Here is a 27,318-nt window from a genome sequence, read left to right on the forward strand (position 1 = left end):
GACTATAAGAGGCCCTCGGAAGGTGCGTATGTGTTATGTGTTTATTTTATTATTTTTTTAACCTGTGACATAAGTGGCTGGGCAATGTACTACATAGCTGGGCAATATACTACGTGGCTCTGTGCTGTATACTACGTAACTGGGCAATATACTACGTAACTGGGCAATATACTACGTAACTGGGCAATATACTTCGTGGCTGTGCTGTATACTACGTAACTGGGCAATATACTACGTAACTGGGCAATATACTACGTAACTGGGCAATATACTACGTGGCTGTGCTGTATACTACGTGGTTGGGCAATATGCTACCTGGCTCTGTGCTGTATACTACGTCACTGGGCAGTATACTACGTCACTGGGCAATATACTACGTCACTGGGCAATATACTACGTCACTGGGCAATATACTACGTCACTGGGCAATATACTACGTCACTGGGCAATATACTACGTCACTGGGCAATATACTACGTCGCTGGGCAATATACTACGTCGCTGGGCAATATACTACGTGGCTGGGCAATATACTACGTGGCTGGGCAATATACTATGTGGGCTGGGCAATATACTATGTGGGCTGGGCAATATACTATGTGGGCTGGGCAATATACTATGTGGGCTGGGCAATATACTATGTGGGCTGGGCAATATACTATGTGGGCTGGGCAATATACTACGTGGGCTGGGCAATATACTACGTGGGCTGGGCAATATACTACGTGGACATGCATATTCTAGAATACCCGATACGTTAGAATCGGGCCACCATCTAGTGTATGTATGTATGTGTGTATGTGTATATATATATATATATATATATAATGTGTATATGTATTGTTTTGTCGTGTATGTATTTATTCACGTGATGTGTTTTTGTGTCTGTTTTTCACAAACTTTTGTGTCAGGACCTTGCATACCATGTGGCATGTTTCAGGTTTTTAATTGGTTTAGCTTTCCTATAAAAAAAATTGTGTCCTAAGGATAGCAGCTTTGATAAAGGTCGATTTTGTGATCGAAACTCGTTGCTCTGTTATCCCATTGTGCTCTATAGTGCGGTCTAGGAGCTTATCATGTTTTAAATTGCTTGAAGCAATTTTAAGAAATTTTTTTATCCCAAGAAGCTGGAACGAACAGTTTTTTTTTTTTCTTTTTACTCATATGCATACGTCTCATCGGGACAGAGTTCCGCGCACCTTGAAGTATTGGTGAGCTGACTTTTTCTTTTCTATAGATTAGTATAATACACTACCCATAGTGTTCCATACAGTATAATACGCATCCTGGAGTCCTCCATATAGTATATTGCAAAGCCCATAGTCTTCCATATAGTATAATACACTCCCCGTGTCCTTCTTACAGTATAATACACACCCCATAGTCCTCCATATAGTATAATACACACCCAATAGTCCTCCATATAGTATACTGCAAAGCCCATAGTCTTCCATACAGTATAAGGCCGGTTTCACACGTCAGTGATTCCGGTACGTGAGGTGTTGTGAATTCCGTTCTTGGGCTCCCTCTGGTGGTTGTAAGTGGCACTTTTGTGGGTTCTGCTCTTGGGCTCCCTCCGGTGGTTTTGAGTGGAATGGCTGCTTCTTGGATTTAGCATCAGCAGCTGCTTCCACTGATCGTCTTTCTGGCTCGGCTATTTTAGTCTGGCCTTATCCCTCAGTCAATGCCAGTTGCCAATTGTTCCTGCCTGGAGTCACAGCTCTTTTGGAATTCTCTGGCACTCTGACCAGTTCAGCAAAGATAAGTCCTTGCTTGTCCTTTGCAGTCCACTTGTTGTGGACTTATTGTTCAGCACATTGTATGTTTTTTCTCTTTAGTCCAGCTTATCAGTGTGTATCTATTCAGCTAAGCTGGAAGCTCTGGGCAGCAGATTTTGCCCTCCACACCTTTAGTCAGATGTGGAGATTTTTACATTCTCTGCGGTGGACTTTTTCTAGTTTTTATTACTGACCGCACAGTGTTCTGTCCTGTACTATCTATCTAGCTAGTAGTGGCCTCCTTTGCTACATCTTGTTTCATTCTACGTATGTAATTTCCCTCTCCACTCAGTCATTATTTGTGGGGGGCTGTCCTATCCTTTGGGGATTTTCTCTGAGGCAAGATAGCTTTCCTGTTTCTACCTTTAGGGGTAGTTAGCTCTTAGGCTGTGACGAGGTGTCTAGGGAGTGACAGGAACATCCCACAGCTACTTCTAGTGTTGTGTTAAGATCAGGAACTGCGGTCAGTAGTTACCACCTGCTCAGAGCTCATCGCATGTCGCTCCTAAATCACCAGTCCATAACAGTGAGGTGTCAGTTTTCTCACGTACCGGAGACACTGACACACGTAGACACATTCAACTCAATGTGTCTCTGCACATGTCAGCGTGTTTTCGCGGACTGTGTGTCCGTTTGAAAAACACGGAGACATGTCAGTGTTCGTGGGAGCGCACGGATCACACGGACCCATTAAAGTCAATGGGTCCGTGTAAAGCACTTACCGCACACGGATGTTGTCCGTGTGCCATGCAGGAGACAGCGCTACGGTAAGCGCTGTCCCCCCAGCGTGGTGCTGAAGCCACCATTCATTTCTTCTCTCCAGCAGCGTTCGCTGGAGAGAAGATATGAAAAATCTTTTTTTTTTGTTTAAAATAAAGATCCCTGTCCCCAACCCCCTCCCACCCCCTGTGCGCCCGACCGCTGGAAAGAAAATACTCACCCGGCTCCCTGGAAGCGTCCTCTCCGCGCTGCAGCTTCTCCTGTATGAACGGTCACGTGGTGCCGCCCATTACAGTGATGAATATGCGGCTCCACCTCCCATAGGGGTGGAGCTGCATATTCATCACTCTAATGGACGGCACCACGTGACCAAACATATTAATCAAGAAGGGGCTGTCCTATTGGACTTATTGGATGCTGCATGTGACCCGGCGTAATAGACCTTCGTACATTGCAGCCCCAGACATCATTATTAGGCATGTAAGTATCATAGTAACTAGGTCGCCCCATACTATCCAGTACTTGGGGGCGGAGGGCATTCAGCCGGACTCTGTCACACCTTCTTAGATGCCATGTTTGCTTTTCACAGCAGCAAGTTGTTAAACTGCCAGGGTTTTCGTTGCAGCCGCCCCGTGCCATCCCTGCGGTACACATCTATGTTCTGGGGCCCAAAGAGATTTTTTTAAAAACAAAACAAATGTTAACCCCTTCCTGCCATCTCATGTACTACCCCATCCATTTGCCCTGGGCAGGTCTGACCATGGATGGGATAGTATGTCATAGCAATCGGCCGTGCACACGAGTGGTGTGCGGCCGGGTGTCGGCTGATTCTCACAGCTGACACCTGGCACTAAGTACCAGGAGTGGTTACAAACTACTCCCGACACTTCAACCCCTGGAACACTGCGATCAAACGTGATCACAGTGTTCCGGAGCCAGCACTGGGTCTGACAGCCCCTCTGTCTTTGGATCGGAGACCCCGTGGCACACCGTGGGGTTCCGATCGCTGCCATAGAGACCCGATGTCGTCATGACGACATCCGGGTCTCCAGAGCTGAGAGACTTCCTGTCATGCGCAGTGTGATCAGGAAGTCTCTCAGGTCAGTGTAAAATACATGCAGCGCTGACTGCTTCTGTAGCATGCAGATCTGGATGCTATAGAAGCGATCAGCCTGCACAAAATGATTATCCCATAGTGGGACACAGTGTAAAAGTAAGAATGAATTAAAAAGAATGTTTTAAATAATTGTAAAAATATTTTTAAAAATAATATTTAAAAAACAATAATAAAAAAAAATATTCTATCAATAAATAAATATTTGAATAAAAAAAATTCTAAACAATAAAAATAACATATTTGGTATCCTCGTGTCCATAATGACCCGACCTATAAAACTGTGCCACTAGATAACCCCTTTAGTGAACACCATAAGTTAAAAAAAAAAAAAAAAAACAGGCAAAAAACAATACTTTATTATCATACTGTCTAACAAAAAGTGGAATAACATGCGATCAAAAAGACTGATATAAATAACCATGGTACCGCTGAAAACGTCATCTTGTCCCGCAAAAAACAAGCCCCTATACAGCGTCACCAGCGAAAAAATAAAAGTTATAGCTCTCAGAATAAAGTACAAAAATAATTTTTTATGTAAAATAGTTTTTATTGTATAAAAGCACGAAAACATAAAAAATGATATAAATGAGTACGATCGCTGTAATCGTACTGACCCGAAGAATAAAACTGCTTTATCAATTTTACCAAGCACAGAACGGTATAAACGCCTCTCCCAAAAGAAATTCTCGAATTGCTGGTTTTTGTTTATTCTGCCTCCCAAAAATCGGAATAAAAAGCGATCAAAAAATGTCACGTGCCTGAAATTTACCAATAAAAATGTCAACTCGTCTTGCAAAAAAAAAGATATCACATGACTCTGTGGACCAAAATATGGAAAAATTATAGCTCTCAAAATGTGGTGATGCAAAAACTATTTTTTTGCAATATAAAGCGTCTTTTAGTGTGACGGCTGCCAAACATAAAAACCTATTATAAAACCCCTCTATAACGTCTTTCACACGTCCTGATATTTCTGGTACCGGAGATGTCAGTGTCCGTGTGTGTAACACTTGCAGCACATGTGTGGCATGTGTTTGCCACATCAGTACCATACGGACGGGCACCAGGGATGAAGCGTTACAGTATCTGCTGTTCCCCGGCATCGGGTGCTGAACACGGCTCTCATCGTTATCCCCTGCTTTTGCTGATCGCCAGCAGAGAAGGGGAGAATGATGAGAATCGTGTTCAGCACCCGGCGCCGGGGAACTGCACTTACTGTAATGCTTCTTCCTCGGCTCCGATGCATGTCACATGAATGACATCCATGTGTGTTATGCAAATGCACATGTGCTGGATGTTTGGTGGCCCGTGCTGACATTAAAAAACGGACATGTCAGTGTGTTTTGTCCATGAACACACGGTGCACAGACCCAATCACTTGAATAGGCAAATAGTGCTCCATTCTTCCCGAGTCTCTCCGCATGGCTGCCCAATGGAAGAAAAGCCCAAACACCCCACTAAGGATTACCAGAAAATATCAGAACAAAGATCTTTATTTTGAATATATAATTCATTTAACAGGAGTAACGACACATAGTAAAATATCAAAACTATATCATATTAAAATGGCTGCCCAATGGTATAAAATACTGTGACACAACCGTGGTGTCAATGTGCTCACTGCACCCATAGATGAATTCATTGAGGGGTGTAGTTCGTAAAATGGGGTCACTTATGGGGGGTTCTGCTGTTTTGGCACCTCATGGGCTCTCCCAGTGGTCATGGCACCTGCAAACCATAACCGTAAAATCAGGCGCTCCTTCCCTTCCAAGCTCTGCCATGCGCCCAAAGAGTGGTTTACCCCCACAAATGGGGTATCAGCGTACTCAGGACAAATTGAACAACAACTTTTGGGGTCCAATTTCTCCTGTTCCCCTGGGGAAAATGAAAAAAAAATTGAACATTTAACTTTTTTTCACAAAAAAATTACTTCAGATCCAATTTTTTTTTTAACATTCCAAAAATTCCTGTGAAGCATGTAAAAGGTTAATAAACTTCTTGAATGTGGTTTTGAGCACCTTGAGGGGTGCAGTTTTTAGAATGGTGTCACTTTTGGGTATTTTCTATCATATAGTGACTTCAAATGTGATGTGGTCCCTAAAAAAAAAATGGTGTTGTAAAAATGAGAAATCGTTGGTCAACTTTTAACCCTTATAACTCCCTAACCAAAAAAAATGTTGGTTCCAAAATTGTGCTGATGTAAAGTAGACATGTGGGAAATGTTACTTAGTCTACGTTCACATTTGCGGTCTGCGCCGCAGCGTCGGGCGCCGCAGCGTCGCCGCATGCGTCATGCGCCCCTATATTTAACATGGGAGCGCATGGACATGCGTCGCACTTGCGTTTTGCGCCGCATGCGTCACTGCGGCGCACGCGGCCGGGCGCAGAGGACGCAGCAAGTTGCATTTTTGCTGCGTCCAAAATCAATGAAAAAAAGGACGCATGCGGCGCAAAACGCAGCGTTGTGCATGCGTTTTGCTGCGTTTTTGTTTGCGTTGTGCGTTGCGGCGCCGACGCTGCGGCGCACAACGCAAATGTGAACGTAGCCTTATTAAGTATTTTGAGTGACATATCTCTGTGATTTAAGGGCATGAAAATTCAAAGCTGGAAAATTGTGAAATTTTCTAAAATTTTCACCAAATTTCCTTTTTTTTTCACAAACGCAAGAAATATCAAAGAAATTTTACCACTATCATGAAGGTACAATCTGTCACGAGAAAACATTGTCAGAAACACTGGTATCTATGGAATCGTTCCAGAGTTATAACCTCATAAAGGGACAGTGATCAGAATTATAAAAATTGGCTCGGTCATTAACGTGCAAACCACCCTTGGGGGTAAAAGGGTTAATATTAAAAATTAACGAACTGTGTCTTCTGCTTTTAGTATGTTTTTTTTCTTCTTTTTACAAGAATTGTTGGTACCAAGTTTCTTTTGAAACATTTTAGCCCCTTAACACCTGGGACGCTTTCCGTTTTTGCTCACCTTCTTCCCAGAGCCATATTATTTTTAAAATTTTCCATCAATATGGACATGTGTGTTTTGCGGGACGAGTTGTACTTTTGACCGACACCATTGGTTTTACCTTGTATTGTGCTGGCAAACAGGAAAAAAAATCCAAGTGTGGTGAAACAGCAAAAAAAGTGCAATTCCACAATTTTTTTTTTTTTCTTTATCATATTCACCAAATGCTAACACTGACCTGCCATTATGATTCTTCATGTCATTACGGGTTTGTAGATACCAAACATGAATAAGTCCTTTATTTTTTATTGGATGGGTGAAAAAAAAAAATCCAACATTTGTTACAAAATAAGAAAAAATTGTCCTTTTTTCGAGACCCATAGCATCTCCATTTTTCTGGGGCTGGGTGACTGTATAGAACTCATATAGGATAAAATATAACTTTTACTAAATCATTTAAAAACCAAAACTCACAATGAAAGTGCAAGGTGCAGAACACAGACAAACATACAAACAACTGTGTGGATAGCGCTATAGATCCCGATCAGAAATCAATATACCTCTAGGTTTCTGATATTCTATCGTGTCCTATTCAAAAATACTCAATAGGGTCTAACAGCGCAAAAACCACTATGGTTACTAATACCTCATAACATAGGTGTGGAAAGCCACTTTAAATAACCTACTGGGTACGTTAAACTCATAGTACCACTAAAAGATTTTGTGGTCCCAGTACAGCAGCGGAAACTGTATACATATATACACTGCAGCCTGGGGTAAACCAATGAATCAGGCTTGCCAAAAATGCATAATATTCAGTCTACCTGAGACTGTTCATCAACCTTATTAGGCCCATTTAAGAATCCATCAGTTATGGCTGGTATGGAAAAATAATATAGAACGATCTCACCCGCCTCGAACCATAATACACCGCTATATTCAGTTACACTGGTGGCGGTGGACGTCCTCTCCTACTGTCCCGACGCGTTTCGTTTCAAACACTTCAGGGGATATCGTTGGGGTTGCCTTAACATGCCCGTCCAGCCGACGCTGCCATCCATGCGCGTGGTGAGTCATGTGTACGCTGGCTTTTTATCATGTGCCTTGCATACCGGCATCCGGTCCATGTGCCGCCCGGAGCTGACCACCTGACCGGATGTGAGATCATTTGGCCGCATCCGCTGACCGACAGCTAGGTCAGCTGTATGTCATGCCTCCTCTGGAACGCAAACACTTACAATGCGCCTGCGCTCCTATTCGCGGTCACTTATGCAATACCTTGAATCGCATGATCACTGTGTAATCCCAGCACAGTTTCCATACGTAAGTCGCTAGATGGATGTATGGCCAAATACTGCTTATCATACATCTCTAGTATACCACCATTATCTGTGCAGACTACTTCTATTTTGGTAAGTCATTTATTAAATTATCATTAGTCATATTGGACATAACCGAATTTAAACTTGTGCAGATCTAGTACGACACCTCTACTGGGGACCCATCATTAAGGTACATGCATATAATATTCATGATAAATAAGAAATCAAATAGAAAGGAATTAATAGTTTAACTTTTAGATTTTTAGATTTATTAAGGTTTTTAGATACGGCAGACCATTTTCTCAGCAGTATTGGAGGCATAGAAAGGATAGGTATAGATAGAAGGAGATTGAGTGGAGAAAGCCTAGTGTGTACCTAGGGCACCCTATTCTATGCCTCACGCGGAGGTTGGCACCCTAGGACCTACGGAGTGGCGCCCCCACTCAACGGCGGCTCACCCTCTCTATACACCCTATTACTCCCTACATTAGAGGAAGGAAGCAAAAGAGAGCTGGTCATTTAGACCATTTGGATGGACGGTACCCAACCAAAAAATCCATTTACACTCCTTCTGGAGAATCATTTAGTCCCAATTCCCCCCTCTACTTGGTGGTTTAATTCTGTCTATCCCTATAAAAGTAATTTTCTTGATGTTACCCTGATGATGTCTATTAACATGGTTAGCTATTGATGTATCCTTCTTATGTTTAATATCACGTATGTGCTCTCTTATTCTTTTACAAAACTCCCTTTTCGTTTTCCCTACATATTCAAGCCCGCACTCGCATGTAGCCTTGTATACCACTCCCTTTGTCTGGCAGTTAATAAATTGCCTAATCTGATATGTCTTGCCTGTATTGTTGCCTACAAATGTTTTGCTCGTCTGTATAGAGGCACATGCTTTGCATCTGCCGCATTTGTAGCAACCAGCCGGGTTGACTGGGTGACGGCTTATTGTTTGCGTGCCGAGCTGACGTTTTTATTGATACAATTCTTGTGTAGATACAATGTTTTGATTGCTTGTTATTGCATTTTAATGCAATGTTACGGTGACCCCAAAAAATTGAATTCTGTAGTTTTTGCTTTATTTCTCGTTACGCCGTTTACAGTCAGAAATTCTTTTTATATATTGATAGATTAGGCGATAACGAACTAAGCGATACCAAATATATGTATTTTTTGTTTTTGAATTGGGTGGTGATTTAAACTTTTATATATAGATAGATTTTTTTTTTTTTTTTTTTTTTAACATTTTTGTATTTTACTTTACACTTGCTTCAGTAATCTCCATGGGAGACTGGAAGCTGTGATCATCCAATCACTTGTGCTACACAGAGCAGTGCTTCAGCCCTGCTCTGCGTAGCAGAACTGTTCACTTGCTGTGAGCGCCGATGGCTGGCCCGGCGCTCATAGCTATCCGGCAATGACAACCACAGGGGTCTCCTGCAGACCCCGGGTTCTCATGCCAACCTATCGGTGACCCCGCAATCATGTTAGTGACGTGCTTCGGCGCGATCGTGTTAAATGCTGCCGTCAGAGATTGACAGCAACATTTAACAGGTTAGCAGCCGCGGGTGGATCACGATTCCATCCGTGGCCGTTATGGGCACAAGTCAGCTGTTGAAAACAACTGACATGTGCAGGAAAAGATGTGGGCTCGGCGCCTGAGCCCACATCAAACAGGGAGACCCGACATGCTCCGTACATGTACGGCGCATGTTGTGAAAGAGTTAATATTTGTTTTGTTTTCTGGTATTTTCCTTGTAATATAGGAAAGCCTAAGGGGAGAAATAAACCCCATAAAACACTGTACATGAAGACTTTGGTATCGGATAACTTATGTCCACGGTGTTTGTGCAAACAAAAAAGCTTTTATAAAAGCCTCAAACTTCTGTGTGTGAATCAGACCTGAGATCTAACGTGATAGAAGATTACAGTGCGGGGAAGACGGGAAACCTCCATATAGAGGCCGGTGGGGATGGAGTCAGTGACCGACTCTGGCCAAATATGTTTCTAGAGCCGTAGTAGAAGATGAAGATGTCGTCCTCATCATGAAGTAGTTATTTCTCCTGTCACGTGTAATGAATATCTCCTGCAGTATTGCTAATGCCGATTCCAGTGTCGGTAAATGAGACGAGAATTAGCGTTATGGAAGATGAGTCTGAGGAACGTATTCATCTGCCGACTCCGAGGAAGAAACTGCTTGTTGTCTGTGGTTCAAATATATAGGTTTTATTAGTAGATGTAAAGAAGAAAACTAAATGCTGTAAAATAATAAATCTCCTCATATGTTTCCCTTATCTCCAGTAATTGTATTATTACACAAGATTTTTATGATGTTACATCGGCTCATCTTCTTCTCAGTCAGGTCTCTACAATATCAGATCCTCTCAGTGAAGATTTTCTGTATAAGAGAATTTTTCTGAATTACCCATCAAAGATTGATATGGACAGAGACAAAATGGCGGAGAGGATATTACACCTCACCCTAGAGATCCTCTTCCGGCTTACTGGAGAGGTGAGAGATTCTGATGACGTCACATTACATCATTCTTATCTATGGGAATAACAGATGGACAGAACTGGAGAGGTGAGGACTCTGGAAATGTCTGTAGTGAGATTTGTTAATGTGTCTCTCCATAACCAGGATTACACAGTAGTGAAGAAGACCTCTAGTGAGCGCTGTCAGGACCCTGTGTCTGAGGGATGGGGAAGACCCCTGAACCCAATCACGGGGCCTCCACCTCACCCCCTGATACATGAGGACATCAATGACCAGAAGATCCTAGAACTCACCTACAAGATGATTGAGCTGCTGACTGGAGAGGTGACAATGCTGGGAATGCTGGGACATTATACAGTAACAATATGAAGGGATCGGGGGGATGACTGTATCATTGTATGTGTCAGATTCCTATAAGGTGTCAGGATGTCACCGTCTATTTCTCCATGGATGAGTGGGAGTATTTAGAAGGACACAAAGATCTGTACAAGGACATCATGATGACAGAGGCTCCCCAGTTCATCACATTACCAGGTAATAGACAGGACTAAATACACTCAGTCTATAATTATCTGTATGTAAAGAATGAATTCAGTCCCTGTATGTGTTTCCTCCAGATCTATCCAGTAAGAGGACAACACCAAAGAGATGTCGCCATCCTCTTCTTCCACAGGACTGTAAACAAGAAGAGCCCAATCTTCCTCAGGATCATCAGGTAGATGGAGAAAAGGTGTAATGAGATCTCCACTATGATGTGTAGACATATGTGAAGGTCTTGTGCTTAATCTTGTTTTATCCACCAGTATTATAAGCTTTATACGTGTGTAATGATAACGGTGGAGATGGCAGGATTAGTGCTGATCATAGATGTGACTTCTCCATCTGTCTGTGACTTTTATAATATATGTTTCAGGGTGAAGATCTGACCTATATTAATACTATAGAGACATATTTGCGGGGCGATGAGCGATGTAAAGAGGAGATTCCTACATATGACTACCCAGGTGAGTAGTAACCACTAAATGCAGAGAAGTCACAGATTCTTCTCAATCACCTCCTGTGGCTGCTTTATCAGTGTTGTAGACCGACCCTATTACAATCATGTGATTACCATTTTTCCTCTAGACCACAACATTATCCTCCACCCAAGACTGATCTAATTACTTTGGGCATTGAAAACCCTTTTCTATAGACCTTACAACCTGGTGGATCCACCTACCCCCTGGGGTTAGAAGACGTTGACCGTTACCTGCCCAGATCTGTAAACTACAAAGTAATATGACAGCATATGTAGAATGTGCTGACAAGTTGGAAATATATTATGATGGGCCTCTTGGAGAAATCGGAGGGTAATGATGCTGTTGTTTTCCATGATCCCTGATATGGGAAGAAGCGAAAAATCAGGTCATCGAAAAGCGCTGCCAAGTGCTGAGCCATAAAGTTGGGTATCAAAACAAATTAACATAAAAAATTGTTTTCATTTTAAAATGCTTCACATTTCCAATGTGCACCAGCTCCTTCCTCAGGCATATACAAATACTTTGTGGATGTTAAATATCCTCCAAAATGCCGTCACTAATCCAATTACTTAATTAATTAATTAATTAAATCGCGCTTATGATGCACAGTTTTTTGTATTGAAACCTGTCATCTTATAAAAAAACAATACAAATAGATGTAAAATGCATATTGGATGCACAATAAAATACATATAAAGAAAAATAAACATGGCAACAACCAAAATACCTAAGGATTATTCAAAAAGATACCCCTATTTCGTTTTTTCCAATGCTCTCATTCAGGTGCTCCGGTTTAAGTGTGGATAGTTTAAAAATCCAATAGGATTCCCTATTCACAAGTCTTTGGAACCTGTTAGACACATTTTCTGATATTTGTTCTAATATAATTCTTAAACTGGTGGGATATCGTTTACATTCTAAAACGAAATGCCTAAACAGACTGTCACAAATTGCACCTTTCCTAATATTCTGTCTATAGCTTTTCATTCTATTAAGGATCGCTTGAGTCACTTTCGCCCTCTACGGGTCTGTAGCTTTGTTGTCCCTAATGTCTGCTGCTTGACCTTGTTGTAATGGACTACCGTCTCAGAAATTTTAAGGATGGAGGCAACATGACGAGGCAACACACTGTGTCCCTCTGCTAGTAAAGCCAGAATTGAGCCCTTCTTTTCCTCACTCAAGACTTTTCTTTTGAAATTATTTGGCATGGTTAAAAATTATTTTTTCAATCCTGATACTTTTAGGATATTATTAGCACTTGCTTTGTCATCCAGCTTGTCCTATTGCAAGATGATTGTGAACACCACAGCAGTGTTTTTTATACTTTCCTTCATTAAAAAAGATTTGGTTCAGGTGATCACCTAATCAGAAGCACATTAAGTAGAATGAGGTGTACTCTGGCTGGAATTCAACTGACACTGGGATGGAATGGAACACTGCAAGGCTCAGAAGTGAGGGGGAGATTTGACTTTGGGAGAGCGGATATTGCTGGATTGGTTTATGGAAGTCATGTTGCTTTTTAACAGCCTTTGAGCCACTATGGAAACTTCTATTTTTCCATTGACAGATGATGGATGTCGAGTTGGGACTTGTTTTTTGCGGGATGAGTAGAAGCTTGAATTAGTATTATTTTCACCTACATAACATTGTTTGGTGGCTTTTTATTCCATATTTGGGAGGCAGAATGAACAACAAACACCACATTCTACTGCTTCATGCTATGAGGTTTTTTTTGTTAGACTGTGAACTGCCATTGTTTTATTAATTCAATATTTTTACATATCCTGCCATTTTTGCAGACACTTTGAGTAGAAATGGTAAAAAAATTATTTTATGCAAAATTAATAATTGGTTTTATGTTTGACAGATGATTGTACCTGGAGATCAAAAAGACAGCTGACATCTTCAATTTTTAAACCAGATGATTTTGAGATCACCCGGGATTCTATTAAAGTGACTGCCATTACTCCAGATATACGAAAATCCCTTCACAGCAAAAATCAATCATCTAATCTTTTGAAACAGGTCTTGTCTTCTGATTCATTACCGACTGCTAAGGAAAATCAAACTCACAAAAAAAGAACTGCTCCTAAAGCAAACAAGACATTTTCACATTCAGAACATCAAAGTAGTTTTCCCCTTGAAAAGTGTTTTCTTAAACATCAAAAAAATCACACAGCAGTGAATAGATTTTTCTGTTCCATTTGTAGTAAATCTTTTAGCAAGAAATCAAATCTTGTTAGTCACAAGAGAACTCACACCGGGGAGAAGCCTTTTTCGTGTTCAGAATGTGGTAAATGTTTTAGCATGAAAGCGCATCTTGATGGCCACCAGAGAATCCACACAGGGGAGAAGCCATTCTCATGTTCAGAATGTGGGAAATGTTTTTACTATAAATCAAATTTGGTTTCGCACCAGAGAATTCATACAGGGGTGAAGCCTTTTTCCTGTTCAGAATGTGGAAAATGTTTTAACCAGAAAGTGCATCTTGATGGCCACCAGAGAATCCACACAGGGGAGAAGCCATTCTTATGTTCAGAATGTGGGAAATGTTTTACCCGTAAAGAGTATCTTAATCACCACCAGAGAATTCACACAGGGGAGAAGCCTTTTTCATGTTCTTAATGTGTGAAATGTTTTGCTTGGAAAGCAACTCGTAAAGGGATGCTGTCACTAGCAAAGGGCTATTAACCTGCAGATGGGGTGTAATCTTCAGGTAAATTGCAATACGTGATTGGCACCTGCAGTTAGCCGAAAGCTGCTGTGAGAAAATGAACTTTATTCTCCTTGGCAGCATTCAGTTTTAGTCAAAGGGGCGTCGCTGGTTCATTCACAACTCTGAGAATACTTAATGGTAGCTGTATCCGTGCCCCTTGTGTGACTGACTGTCTCTGCATTGGGGCTGGTGGCCAGTCAGTGTCTGGGCACAGTTATAGCCACTGCTCTGTGTACTTTCTTGCTCAAACTATGAGTACCCTACTTTTAGTACCCTGAATGGTTGGCCATTCTTTTTGCTGTGTAGCGGTTACTTTTTTCTTTCCTTCTATATTTTTTGAGTATATATACATATATATTCTTTATATATATATATTTTTTTTTTTTTCCCTTCCTCCTGACAGCATTGTTACGTGACAGCAGAGATGGCTCCCGCCCCAAGAACAGGAAACCTGCAGAGGAGATACAAGATGGGGGCGGCACCTCTCTTCTCAGTTTGGTTTCCTGTTCTGGCGGGGAGTCTGTGGTGCTGCATACGGAGGGATCTTCCTCTGGCAGATTCTGGTCCGGAGACCAAGGCCCACGGCGGGGGTCGGCGCGCGCCACTTATGGGCCCTAGAGCTGTGGAGAAGCGTCCTGCCTGCTGCGGGCTCCCCAGCATTTGCTCCTGGCCGGAGGCTGAGCCGGGGTAAGGTAGCATGCCCATCACGACGCCGGTCGCTGAGTGAATGGGGGAACTTCCGGTATCAAACCGGAAGTGACGTCACACGCCAAGTGAGAGTGGTGTGCAGACACTCCCAGAGGGGAGTAGCTTCAGGGATGCACACACCACTCTAAAATCATTTAAGGAGGGAGCAGCAATTCTGACGCCAGCTACAGCCTCCTGCAGAATGGCGGACCCGGTGGAGTCGGCCCTTCAAGCAGAGAACCCACAGCCTGCCATGGTATTACGGTTCTGGGGGTGAGTGCCTTTTTAAGGCAAAAACGGATCTGTAACACTGTGTCACGTATACAGGGAAAGAAAGTGACGTCCAAACAAAAGAATAAAGTATGTGCTCTCTGTGAGATAGCCCTCCCTAGAGCATATGAAAAACGGATCTCTGTCGTCCATGTATAGAGAAAACAGTGACTGAGGAGTCTTCATCATTTCTCCAGAACCAGGGGAATTACTGCCTGGGGGGGACTCAGAATTAGACTCTTCAGAAGAAGAGTGTGGTTGCCTGTATGTGTTATCTGAAGATATTGGGAAATTGTTGAAACTTGTTCGTTCTACCCTAGGAGTTGAAACCACAAAAGAACAGCAGTCAATCCATGATTCAATGTTTAGCAATGTGGAGGGAAGGAAATGGAGGGTATTTCTGTTTCATGATAATGTCCTAAATCTGATTAAAAAGGAATGGAAAAATAAGAAAATGGCAGTCCACCCCAGGAATTAAAACGTAAATATCGATTTGATGAGAAGATATGTGACAAATGGGAGAAAGCACCTAAGCTTGATGCAGCCATTGCGAGCACCTCCAGAGGTATTGCTCTTCCCTTTGAGGACATGGGCGCCTTGAAGGACCCCCTTGACAAAAAGGCGGATGCCTTTTTAAAATCAACTTGGGAGGCGTCAACCTGGGCGTTCAAACCAGCAGTAGCTGCCACCTGCACAGCTCGGGCCATGGTAAAATGGTTAGAAGAACTAGGGTAATAAATAAGAGACAAATGCCCAAGGGATTGACTCCTGGAAGTAATACCGTCATTACAAAATGAGGCGGGGTTCCTAGCAGACGCTGCCATTGACTCGGTACGTTTTTCTGCCCGGGCAAGCGCCCTTTCCAATTCAGGTAGAAGACCACTATGGCTAAAGAATTGGAATGCTGACTTCCAATCAAAGGTAAAACTTTGTGCAGTACCTTGTGAAGGACAGTAGCTATTTGGGAAAGCGCTAGATGAAATTTTGGAGAAGGCGGCCGATAAGAAGAAGCATTTCCCTCCGCCCCCCTTCTTCAGACGCCAATGGGGTCACACACGTCGATCCTTTCGGGGGTCAGGTAAAGCAGGCTGAGTCCGGCCAGCAGATAGATCCACTCGGGGGAGGGCTTGGAATGATAGAAGAGACAGACTTCCTCTTAAATACGCCCCCTCATAAACCAGACCCTAAACAACAATGACGCCAGAGTCCGGGTGGGAGGAAGGCTTCGGTTTTTCGTTCATCAATGGGAGACCTTACAGCCCTCACAATGGGTAATCGACCTGTTATCCAAAGGCCTACGTTTGAACTTTGTTACCCAGCCTCCTCATCGGATAAAAGTCACCACGTCGCACAAAGAAACCAAAAGTTGCTAGAAAGGGAAATCCTCCTGCTTCTAGAAAAAGAAGTCCTTATAAGGGTACCACCACAGGAGACAGGGAAGGGGTTTTACAGCACTCTATTCCTCACACCAAAACCGGACGGGTCACTGAGAGCAATTTTCAATTTAAAAGCCCTAAACCAATACATCTGGGTAGAAAAATTAAAAATGGAAACACTAAAATCAGCAATAAAATTACTGTACCTGGGTTGTTACATGGCAGTGATAGACCTTACGAATGCATACTACCATGTACCAGTCTGCATAGAGCATCAACAGTGTCTGAGGATGGTGGTACGGCTGGATCAGGTGTATACCCATCTACAATATCAATGCCCCCCCTTTGGGGTGTCAATAGCCCCTCGTATCTTCACAAAAATAATTTAAGAGATAACATCCTACGTAAGGAAAGAAAATATTCTTCTAGCACCCTACTTAGATGATTTTAATAAATGTTAAAAAAGTCAAAAATTATTCCAACCCAGATACAAGAGTTCCTGGGGATTCAGATAAACTCAATCAAACAAGTCTGTGTCCTTCCGGACAGGAAGGTCGAGGCTATAAAACAAAGGATAAGGCAAGCACAGGGGACCCGGTCCATCTCAGTGAGGGAGGCCATGTCTCTACTGTGTATGCTGACGGCAACGATTCCGGCGGTCCAATGGGCACAACTACATTCCAGAGAGTTACAGTGGCAGATACTGTCAGAACAAGTAAAAAAACCCTTAAAACTTGAACCGAAAAATCACTTTAGCACCACAAGTACGGCACTCTCTAAATTGGTGGTTAGAAACCAAAAACCTAAAAAAAGGGGTTTCATGGTCAATACACAATCCGCTGGTTCTAACCATGGACGCGAGTCCATTAGGCTGGGAGGCGCACCTGGAAGATCATATCCTGCAAGGCCTTTGGGATCCCCAGATGGAATCGGCCTCCTCAAACCTAAAGGAACTAACGGCAGTAAGGCTAGCAATTCTTCAAGCAGAAGAACACATAAAAGGAAGACATCTAGTGGTGTTGTCCGACAACAGCACAACAGTTTCATACATAAACCGTCAAGGGGGAACAAGATCGAGACTGTTGTTGGAAGAGGCAAAAAGACTGTTTTACTGGGGGCGAAACCATCTCCTGTCACTAACAAGCACACACCTAAGAGGAGTGGACAACCTTGTCGCAGACTTCTTATGTCGACATAAAGCGAATGGTCCTTAGATCAAAGCGTGTTTGGAGAAATCTGTGCCGCCTGGGGGGTTCCCCAAGTAGACCTGTTTTCCACAAAACAAAACCGGAAAGTGGAAAGGTTCTACTCCCTGAACCCAAGGGAAAATCCAGAGGGCTTGGATACGTTGCTTCACCCATGGAAATTTCGACTTACGTACGCTTTTCCACCAATCCCACTAATTCCTACAGTCCTAAAGAAAATATGGGAGGACAAAACACGCATAATCCTAATTGCACCCTTGTGGCCGAAGAGAGCATGGTTCACTTGGCTCAGGCGTATGTCCATCTCGGACCCTTGGACCTTCCAGATGTGCCAAATCTCTTACACCAGGGTCCGGTAACGCATCCTCAAGTACACAACCTTCACCTCACTGCGTGGAACTTGAGAGGGGACTTCTGCTAGCAAAGGGATTCTCGGACCCGTTAGTCACTACCCTGCTATCCAGTAGGAAAAAGGTCACATCTGATAAATATCCAAAGGTGTGGGAAAAATTTCTAGAATTTTCGAGACGACACCTGTCAAATACCATCCAAAAAGTTCCAATGGCCGAGGTTCTAGAATTCCTCCATAAAGGGTTGGAAAGGGGGTCGTCTACCAGCACTTTAAAAGTGCAGGTCTCGGCGCTTTTCACCCTGTTTGACCAAAAATTGGCTAATCACTCCTGGGTGTATCGATTCATCCAATCCTCCTTTACGGCCAGACCATTGAAACCCTGTCCAAAGGTTGCTCCCTGGGATCTAAATTTAGTATTGAATGCCTTAACCTCCTCTCCTTTTGAGCCTCTTTCTGCCATCTCGGTAAAAGCCTTAACCTTGAAAACGGTTCTCCTGATTGCCCTTACGTCTGCTAGATGTAATAGTGAGCTCCAAGCCATATCTGTAGATCCCCCATATACTGTGTTTATGGATGCAGAGTAATTATTCAAACTGACCTGGCCTTCTTACCAAAGGTCAACTCTAAGTTTCACAGGGATCAGGAGATAGTGCTGCCCTCATTTTGTGCTTCCCCCAAATCCCAGAGAGAAGAAACCTTCCATTGCCAAGACATCAGACGTTGTCTACTTCAATATCTAGAAGTGTCGAAACCATGGCGTCAGTCGTCAGCCCTTTTTGTCTCCTTCCAGGGGGCAAACGGGAAAAAGGCCACAAAATCAACCATCGCACGGTGGCTTCGTATGGCTATATCGCTTTCTTACTCCTCTTCAGGGCAAAGCCCTCCACTGGGTGTAACGGCTCACTCTACAAGGGCTATCGCCACATCCTGGGCCGAGAGGGCGAACACATCTATAGAATAGATCTGTAACGCAGCAGTATGGTCTTCACCTTCTACTTTCTTCCGCCACTACAGGCTAGATCTGGGGTTATCAAGTCTTGCCTTTAGGAGAAAGGTGTTGTCCCTCCCTAGAAGTCTTTTCGATTTCTTCATCTCACGTAACGGTGCTGTCATGGGGAAAAAAAAAAAAAGATAATTACTTACAGGTAATTTGATTTTCCAGATCCATGACAGCACCGCACTAATTCCCGCCCTATCTTGGTGATGGTAGTGTGATTCACAAAAAAAAACAAAACAAAAGTAATATATATATATATAAATACATACATAGAATAGCAGAATAATATCCACGGATGCAAAGCCAGTGATTAAATAGCCTTGGAGGTGAATGTAATGTACATATTCCCTGACTAACATAGCGGTTACCTTCCATACTCTGTAAACAAACTGAGGAGAGAGGTGCCGCCCCCATCTTTTATCTCCTCTGCAGGTTTCCTGTTCTTGGGGGCGGGAGCCATCTCTCCTGTCACGTAACTGTGCTGTCATGGATCTGGAAAATCAAATTACCGTAAGTAATTATCATTTTTTTAGCATATACTTTGATCAGGAAATATTCTTGCTGCATATACTTGTTCTATTGCTCAAACTATGGAAGTGCAAGTCTGAAGAGATCACCCACACCCAGGATCTGTCTGCAAGTCCGAAGCTTACTGAACTCCATACCACAGTCTGGATGATTTGTTAATAGTGGTAAATACAGCTCTGGCAAAAATTAAGAAATCACTGCAAAATGTTCAATTTGTCTGATTTTTCTCTTTATAGGTATATTTTTGAGTAAAATGTAAATTGTTCTTTTATTCTATAAACTTCTGACAACATGTCTCCGAATTTCCAAGCAATAAATTTTGTATTTTTTTCTGACAAAGAAAAATGGTCAAAATAAAGAAAAAAAAGTGCTTTCAGACCTCAAATAATGCAAAGAAAACAAGTTCATAATCATTTATAAACAATAATACTAATGTTTTAACTCCGGATTAGTTCAGAAATCAATATTTTGTGGAATAACCATGATTTCTAATCACAGCTTTCATGCGTCTTGCCACCAGTCTTTCACAATGCTTTTGGGTGACGATATGCCACTCCTGGTACAGAAATGTAAGCAGTTCTTCTTTGTTTGATGGCTTGTGGCTATCTGTCTTCCTCTTGATTACATTCCAGAGGTTTTCAATGGGGTTCAGGTCTGGAGATGGGGTTGGCCATGACAGGGATTTGATGTGGTGGTTCTTCATCCACACTTGATTGACCTAGCTGTGTGGCATGGCGCATTGACCTGCTGGAAAAAAACAGTCCTCAGAGTTGGGGAACATTGCCTGACCAGAAAGAATCATCTGTTTTTTTCATTATACTTGTATGCAGCTTGATTCATACGTCCTTCGCAACGAACAACGTGCCCAATTCCAGCCTTGCTGAAGCATCCTCAGATCATCACCGATTCTTCACCAAAATTCACAGAGGGTGCAAGACACTGTGGCTTGTATGTCTCTCCAGGTCTCCGTCTAACCATTAGATGACCAGGTGTTGATCTGGGGAGCACCAATGCTCTTTTAAGAATTACGTTGCTGGAAAAAAGACTAAACATTACTGAAAGGCAAAACTATGAAACTCCTGCGGGATTACAGTGGGGCCAACGGATTAAGGTGAATATTCTGTTGATAGGTACTAGCAAGGTTAAGGCATTAAGACCTATGCATTTTGCGAAATATTTGTATGTGCTCCCCTGTGGAGCTACCCGTTTTTCCCACCCGAAAACTTTAGGCCAAAAACTTTAGGCTATCTTTAGACTAACAAGCAGTTCAGATGGAGCAAGTAGCTAAACATGGGAATCCAGGATCAAGGGTATAAGCGGTGGTTTCCGGGAGTGCTTAGGGGCTCTTGGGGGAGATTAGTAACAGATGAAGCCTTCCTGTCCTGCCCATGATCAGGTCCGCTGTCCACCAGAACTGAGGACAGTGTGAAAAACTGTGACCACTGTGGGTTGGATATTTGTGGGAGATTGAGCTGTTTTAAAAACTCCAGTAGGTCTCCAGGGGTGAGTGGTCTGCCTGAGCATCCATTGTGTCTATCTTGAAGGGAGAATGGGAAACCCCACCGGTTGGGGATATCACACTCCCTATGGTAGTCTGTGAGTGGTTTCAAAGCTGCTCTCATTGTTAATGTCCACCTAGACAAGTCAGGGAGGACCATCAACCGCTTGCTTTTGTATATTGTTGCAGAGCTGTCCCTGGATTTGAGCAGGATCTCCTCCTTAGCTTTTTAGTAGTGGACTCGACAGATGACATCTCTTAGATTATTGGGGTCTGAGTCCATGGGTGTAACTGCCTGTGAGCTTTGTCTTGCTCTTATGGAGGAAGGGGGAGCCCCCCTAGTATTTTATTGAATATGTGATTAAGAGTGGAGGGTAAATCTGCAGTAACCACTGATTCTGGCAGGTCCCTAATGCGTAGAGTGTTTCATCTTCCGCGGTTCACAGTCATCCTGGTGAGATTGGATATTGATGATTATGGGTAGAGTGGACGTGTATTGTGTCTTGGAGAGCTGTAATGGTGGAAGAGGTATTAGTTATTGTTACAGAACCCCCCAGCACCCAGGATATGTTATGCAGTTATTTGTATATATAATAGGTTCCATGTGAGATATATGTCCCTAAGGGTACCGTCACACATTGAAATTTCCATCGCTACGACGTTACGATTCGTGACGTTCTAGCGATATCGTTACGATATCGCTGTGTCTGACACGCTACTGCGATCAGACACCCTGCTGAGAATCGTACGTCGTAGCAGATCGTTTGGAACTTTCTTTCGTCGCTTGATCACCCGCTGACATCGCTGGATCGTTGTGTGTGACAGCGATCCAGCGATGTCTTCGCTTGTAACCAGGGTAAACATCGGGTAACTAAGCGCAGGGCCGCGCTGATGAGCAGATGAGCAAACTAGTAATACAGGACGAGCTCTGGGAAGTGGGAGCTCTGCTGACCGCAACCCCTAATCCTATCACAACAACTAGAAATAGCCGTGGAGCGTTCCTGACTCTGCCTAGACGCCTCTTCACAGCCTAAGAGCTAACTACCCCTAAAGATAGAAAATACAGCCTACCTTGCCTCAGAGAAATTCCCCATAGAAATAGGCAGCCCCCCACATATATTGACTGTGAGTTAAGATGGAACTGAGGATAGAAAAGGTATCTTTGCGGTCAGCATAAAAACTAACAAAAAACCACGCAGTGTGCAAAAAAGAGCACCGCACCGACTCACGGTGCGGTGGTGCCACTCTGCATCCCAGAGCTTCCAGCTAACAAGACAAAATCATCATAGCAAGCTGGACAAAAACACAATGGTAGCAAATATGCTAGCAGGGACTTAGCTTTTGCTGAAGTAGACAGGTCATTTGAAAGATCCAAGCAAACTGAACCAGTACTAGGACATTGACAGCTGGCATCAGGTAACGATCTGACTGGAGTTAAATAGAGCAGCCAGCCAAGGCCTAAACGAGATCAGCTGGAGAAGGGATCTCAGAACCAGCAGCTCCACTCACAGCCACCAGAGGGAGTCCATGGACAGAACTCGCCGAAGTACCATTCATAATCACAGGAGGGAGCTCGAGAACAGAATTCACAACAGCGGAGCTCTGGCCTCCACCCAGGTACCTTCAACAGTAAGCCACAAAAAGATCCAGTATAATGCCTTCCGACAGTTGGGGGAGGCAGAGGAGGACATTGATGGCTTTCTGCAGGACTTTGAGTGGCAGTGTGCCCTTCATCAAGTGAAGCCGGAGGAACGGGTTCAGATTCTGGCCAGCAAGCTGACAGGCCGGGCAGCGGATGCCTATCACACGGTACCTGATGAGGACTGTATGGACTATGAGCGGATCAAAGAAGTGATCTTGGCCCAGTATGCACTGACACCAGAGGCATACTGCCAAAAGTTCCGCGGACTTATAAAACGGGTAACCGATACCCACGCTGAATGGGCCTGTAAATTACGGCGGTCACTGCTACAGTGGGTACAAGGGAGCCAAGCAACCACTAAGGAGGACGTCCTCCAGCTCTTCTTGTTAGAGCAATTCTTTAATGGACTAACACCCAAGACACAGGAATGGCTTCGGGACAGACGACCAACGACTTGAGGAGGCTGCTCGTCTGGCCGACGAACACCATGATGCCAGGAGGTCTCAGTTAGCCGGATCAAAGATGGTCACTAGGGGTCCTCCCATGGGTCTGGAAGCCCCCAAACCACAGAAGATTGTCGGGGGACCAGCTCAAAGCCCGACCTACCACAGTCCCACTGGGGCACGATGCCACACCTGCCATCAGCTGGGCCACCTGCAAAGACAATGTCCCAACCGGTCTCCGCGTACCCAGTGGCCAAAGGCGGGAACAGCTACCTTCAGCCGGGCCACTGTACACTGCTACCAAGGCGAAGGTGATTCGGCAATGGGGGCTATGACTAACCAGGGGATGGAAGAGATGGAGGAAGTTCTGCATGAAGAAGACCCCGTGCAGGCGGCCCGGGCAGATAATCGACAACAGCATCGACAGGTCGTGTGGGTTAATGGGAAACTTATGCAGGGACTAAGAGATTCCAGAGCAACTTTGACCCTTGTGAAGTCTCGTCTTGTCCGGGACCAAGAGAATACGGACCGGACAGTGGCAGTCAGTGTAGCAGGGGGAGCCATACATCGACTGCCCACTGCCAGGATTCACCTGAACTGGGGAGTCGGGGATGGCCTGGTTGAGGTCGGCTTGATGGAGGAATTGCCTGCAGACGACTTGCTGGGAAATAACTTGGGGCCTATGTTGTCTGCCTTCTCGGTCGGCCCTCTGGCTGAGACATATCCTGTGACCACCCGGAGACAAGCTCGAGCTGCGGAGGCGGAATCACACTCAGAGGAGGCCCAGGTAAGACACCCCAGCCCTACACGTATTCCCATAGCCAGACACATTTCTTGGGCCACCCCAGTTGAATTTAAGAGGGAGTTACTTGAGGATCCTTCATTAGAGGGATATCGTGGGAAGGCACAGGAGGGGAGAGGGGTACTGGAAGGGGAACAGTTTGTATGGAAGCAGGGACTCCTCTACCGGATCACAGAGCAGCACCACACAGGGACGAGCCCCACTAAAAAACGACAGCTGGTAGTTCCCAAGAAGTACAGGCAGGAGTTACTGCGAATCTCTCATGACATACCCTTAGCCGGGCACTTCGGTGTCAGTCGCACCAGGCATCGTCTGACACAAAACTTCTTTTGGCCGGGGGTAACCTATGATGTTCGTCAGTACTGCCAGACCTGTGACAGTTGCCAGCGCATTGGCAAGAGGGGAGATCGATGCAAGGCCAAATTACGCCCCCTCCCCATTGTGGAGGAACCATTTAGCAGAGTAGCGGTCGATCTGATAGGGCCGTTAGCCAAACCCAGTCCGTCAGGGAAAAAGTATATATTGACCGTGGTAGATTATGCCACAGGGTATCCAGGGGCGGTTGCGTTACCTAACATATTGGCAGAGATGGTGGCGGCTGCCCTGCTCCAGGTTTTCTCACGGGTTGGATTTCCCCGGGAGATTATCTCGGATCAGGGTACCTAGTTTACAGCAGAAGTGACCAACCAACTGTGGAAGCTGTGCGGCGTAAAGTCCATTAGGAGCACCCCGTATCACCCACAAACCAATGGGTTGTGTCAACGCTTTAACGGAACGTTGAAACAACTCATTGGGACTTTTACCAGGACTTATAGGGACTGAGAGAAATTCTTGCCACACCTCCTGTTTGCCTATCGGGAGGTACCCCAAGAATCCACAGGGTTCTCCCCGTTTGAACTGGTATACGGGAGGCGGGTAAGGGGACCCCTAGACTTAGTGCTAGAACACTGGGAAGGGGAGGGCATCATAGAAGGGGTACCTATTGTACCCTATGTGCTGGAATTCCGGGACCGCCTACAGGAGCTGACCCAGGCTGTACGTGGGAACCTGCAGGTGGCCCAACGGCGCCAGCGCATATGGTACGATCGGAGGGCCAGAGAACGCACCTTTGAGATAGTACAGAAGGTCCTGGTGTTAGAACCTACTAGGCAGAACAAGTTCCAAGCTGCATGGCAGGGGCCCTACCAGGTAGTGGGGAAAATAGCCGACACCACCTATAATGTCGCCGATTGTGACGACCCCAGGGTTATCCGCATGTTCCACGTGAACATGCTGAAGCCCTACCGGGAGCGCCTTGAAGAGGTAGTGGCCATCTGTGCACCTGAAGCAGAGGATGTAGCCGGCATCCCCTTGCCTGATGTCTTAGGGGAGAGGACTCAGTCTAAAACATGGGACCAGGTACACTGGGGTGAAGACCTAGGTCCTCGGGAGAGACAGCAGGCAGAGGCGTTGTTGAGGCAGCGACAGAGGATGTTTTCAGGGAGACCGGGGTACCCCCATCTGGCACAACACAAGGTTGAGACCCAGGATCAGACCCCCCTGCGACAACCCCCTTTCCGCGTCCCTGAGTCTGTACGAGAAGGGATGCGACAAGAGATACGAGAGATGTTGCGTTTAGGGGTCATTGAAGAATCAGATAGTCCCTGGGCATCCCCCGTAGTGTTAGTGCTCAAGAAGGATGGGACTACACGGTTTTGTATAGACTATCGCAGGCTCAATGAGAAAACGGTGACGGATGCGTATCCCATGCCGCGCGTGGATGAGCTGTTAGACCGGCTGGCGGGGGCAAAGTATTTGACCACCATCGATCTATGCAAAGGCTACTGGCAGATTCCCCTTAGTCCTGACGCTATTCCCAAGTCTGCATTTGTCACCCCGTTCGGCTTATTCTAGTTTCGAGTTATGCCATTCGGGATGAAGAATGCCCCTGCGACCTTCCAGAGGCTGGCTGACCGGCTTCTGGATGGTCTCCAGGACTATGCGTGTGCCTACCTGGATGACATCGCCATCTACAGCGCGTCATGGGAAGAGCATCTAAATCACCTAGAGACAGTATTAGACAGGATCCACAAGGCCGGAATCACCCTGAACCCAAACAAGTGTCACGTGGGCAAAGCGGAGGATCAGTATTTAGGACATTGGGTGGGAAGTGGGAAACAGCGACCAGAACCAGCCAAGATCGAGGCCATAGCCAAATGGCCCACCCCACGCACTAAAACCCAGGTCATGGCATTTCTAGGGACAGCGGGGTATTACAGGAAATTCATCCCCAATTACAGCAGCGTAGCCAAGCCCCTCACTGATCTGACCCGTAAGAACCAACCCCGCCAGGTAACCTGGACCCCAGAGTGTGAGGAAGCCTTCCGCCAGCTAAAGGACGCCCTCACCAATACCCCTGTATTGGCCGCACCTGATCCAACTAAACGTTTCCTTGTGCACACAGACGCTTCTATGTTTGGATTGGGGGCAGTACTGAGCCAAGTCGGGCCGGACAGCCAAGAACACCCGGTAGCTTACCTGAGTCGGAAACTACTGCCCCGTGAAGTAAGCTATGCGGCCATCGAAAAGGAGTGCCTGGCAGTAATATGGGCACTCAAAAAGTTACAACCATATTTGTATGGACGACAGTTTTCCCTCCTAACGGCCCATAATCCCCTAGTCTGGCTTAATTGGGTCTCTGGAGACAACGCCAGATTACTGCGGTGGAGTTTAGCCCTACAACCTCTGGACTTCACCATCCACTACAGACCCGGCCAACAAAACGGTAATGCCGATGGACTAAGTCGACAAACAGAACTTGTACCAACCCCATAAACTTCGGTCATCCCCAAACCGATCCGTTAAGGATCAGACTGTGTATGTCGATCGCATCGCTGAAAGGGGAGCCGTGTTACAGAACCCCCCAGCACCCAGAATATGTTATGCAGTTATTTGTATATATAATAGGTTCCATGTGAGATATATGTCCCTAATGCATCAGCCCACAGGATGCACCCTTGGGCAGAGGAGACAAGATATCCCGCTTCTGTCCTCCCCCCACCTTTGTAATTCCCACAGTAAATATCAGCAGGCTCCGGCCACCTACGGCTATTGTAATGTATGTCTGGCCTGCTGCTTGTCAATTGACCTGCCCCCTGTAACTGTGTGATATATTCTGTGTTCTGTGAGTAAAGAGTGTCACACTGGAAATACGTGGAGAAGCAGTGATATTTTATATGCGCCCATGTAATCAAGTTATTCCAGTCAGCGTCCTTCATTCAGAATCCAGCCAAAGCAGAGTGGACCTCCTGAACCACGGGGTGGTACTGAAAGAGGTACTGCAGCACAGCAGACCCCGTTACACTTATATTCTGCTCTATAGTGTCCATTCTCTTTGTCA

General features: G+C 44.8%; 1 protein-coding gene across 1 annotated transcript in view; it reads left to right on the forward strand.

Moving 5' to 3' along the window:
• LOC143766432 (uncharacterized) overlaps positions 1–27,318 on the forward strand; it is an 805,019-nt gene that overhangs the window by 5,110 nt on the left and 772,591 nt on the right. Inside the window, exons 3-8 of the mRNA XM_077254116.1 lie at positions 10,266–10,419; positions 10,549–10,728; positions 10,812–10,938; positions 11,022–11,119; positions 11,318–11,408; positions 13,291–13,448. Coding sequence (XP_077110231.1) covers positions 10,348–10,419; positions 10,549–10,728; positions 10,812–10,938; positions 11,022–11,119; positions 11,318–11,408; positions 13,291–13,448 — 726 coding nt within the window. The 5' untranslated portion in view covers positions 10,266–10,347. The remainder of the gene's footprint in view (positions 1–10,265; positions 10,420–10,548; positions 10,729–10,811; positions 10,939–11,021; positions 11,120–11,317; positions 11,409–13,290; positions 13,449–27,318) is intronic.

This window comes from Ranitomeya variabilis, chromosome 4 (assembly GCF_051348905.1).
Source record: "Ranitomeya variabilis isolate aRanVar5 chromosome 4, aRanVar5.hap1, whole genome shotgun sequence".
In the NCBI taxonomy this organism is placed as follows: Eukaryota; Metazoa; Chordata; class Amphibia; order Anura; family Dendrobatidae; genus Ranitomeya; species Ranitomeya variabilis.